This window comes from Myotis brandtii, unplaced genomic scaffold (assembly GCF_000412655.1).
Source record: "Myotis brandtii unplaced genomic scaffold, ASM41265v1 scaffold423, whole genome shotgun sequence".
Lineage (NCBI taxonomy): Eukaryota > Metazoa > Chordata > Mammalia > Chiroptera > Vespertilionidae > Myotis > Myotis brandtii.
In genome coordinates, this window is record NW_005366214.1 from 1,672,409 (window position 1) to 1,674,086 (window position 1,678).

Here is a 1,678-nt window from a genome sequence, read left to right on the forward strand (position 1 = left end):
TGAGGGGGGGGGGGGGGGGGGGGGGGGGGGCGGGTTACAATACAAATCGATGTACCAATTGTTCTCCTAATAATTCCAGCAAAGTTGTATGTTATGCTAAGGTACCTGGGTCTTGCCAGGCCCGCACCCAATACTGACATGAGAAACCGGCCAGGCCCCTGGGAAGTCTGGGTGCCGCCTCCCGCATCACTCACCCCGCAGGCAGGGACCGGTCTCCCGCCGTCTCTTACCTGCATAGTGGTCGAACACGGTGGGCACGTACTCCTCCGGGAAGGCGTCGTTGGCGTAGCTCATCAGCAGGCAGGTTTTCCCCACCGCCCCGTCCCCCACCACCACGCATTTCAGCATCTTCTTCTCCTCGCTGCCCCCGCAGCCGCAGCTGCTGTCACTCTCCTTGCAGTTCATTCTCGCGGCTCCAGCTGCTGCCCCGGAGCCGCCGCTGTGGCTTCTCCCGCTTCTCCCGCAGCCCATGAAGCACCAGGCTTGAGATCACTTTGCTTTACTTTGGGTACCTGGGATCCTACAGACTTGTCGCAGGCAGCTGGCACATGCCCTCTGGCTTACCATGCTGGTAAAGGAAGGTGACACACACTCGGGAGAATCAGGAAAGGGGTCTGTCCCGTTTCCCTAGCACTTTGAGTCCAGAAACACTCATTTTCACTGAGGACTAGGGGCTTCCTGGCAGTCGGGAAATTTCAACAGCCCGCGGGTTTCACTCTGCTCTCCCCGTCTCCAGCCTGGCTGCAGACCCGGGATTTTGCTGAATCTTCCCCATTTCCCACTTCACAGCTAACATGGAGGAGAGCTGGGCTTTTTAATGGAGTTTCCCCCTTGCTTCCTCCAGCCTGCCGAGTGTCAGGAAATCATGGGTTTCCTGCTGCATTCCATATTAGGATCCGTGGGCTGGGGAAGGCTGCAACAATGGGAGCTCTGTGTGCGTGTGTTTGTACTTGTGGGGAACGCTGCCAGGACCTGGAGTGGGAAAGCACTAGGGGTCCCACTGCAGACTCAAGCTGTCAGACTTCCTGTTCGTCCTCTGCTGGGGAGGCTGTTTGCCTGTGGCTGGCTGGGAAGAGGCTGATGAAAGGGTGGAAACTGGGGAGTACTGTGGCCACAGAAAACAGGGGAATGGTGTGAGTGAGCAGAGAGAACCACACCAGCCGTTCTAGGATAACATATGACATCATCCCTCTCTGAGTCACCACTTAAAAGCTCTGTAAATTAAAAATGGACAGTTCTTCACATACTTAAATGAGAAATCTTAAGCAATTCCTCCCTGCAATAAAGAGAAAAAAAAAACAAAACACCAAAACCCTTCCAGAGTTAGTTACATTGTTTCAAAGGGAAAGGTAGATCATAAGTGTAAGAAGTGCGTTCAGGTTTATAAGTTGCCACTGTTGAGCACAACGCGCAAACAAATGTGTACTCCAGACACAAGCATTTTTATGGTCGTAGCTCATAAGAAATCCATCAGATGTGGGGCATTTGCATCTTCTTATTAGTGAATAAACACACATGTGCTTGGCTCACCCTGACTCTTGGAAATGAGTGTGTGGGACGGCTTTATTGATTTGCTTCAGGCCCCCAAATGCTGCTTTTACTTGGAGGGTCCCCTTTTTGATTTAGCCCCATCCCCTTGGGTCAGCCTGGTTCCCGTCAATTACAAAGGAGCCACTGG

The 1,678-nt window shown here is 53.0% G+C and overlaps 1 protein-coding gene across 1 annotated transcript in view; it reads right to left on the reverse strand.

Annotated features, from left to right (window-relative positions):
* The window catches only part of RHOJ (ras homolog family member J), an 84,601-nt gene extending 83,487 nt beyond the window's left edge, over positions 1–1,114 (reverse strand). The window contains exon 1 of the mRNA XM_005874039.2: positions 231–1,114. Within this exon, the coding sequence (XP_005874101.1) occupies positions 231–471 (241 nt within the window). The 5' untranslated portion in view covers positions 472–1,114. The remainder of the gene's footprint in view (positions 1–230) is intronic.
* Between the last annotated feature and the right edge of the window lie 564 nt (positions 1,115–1,678).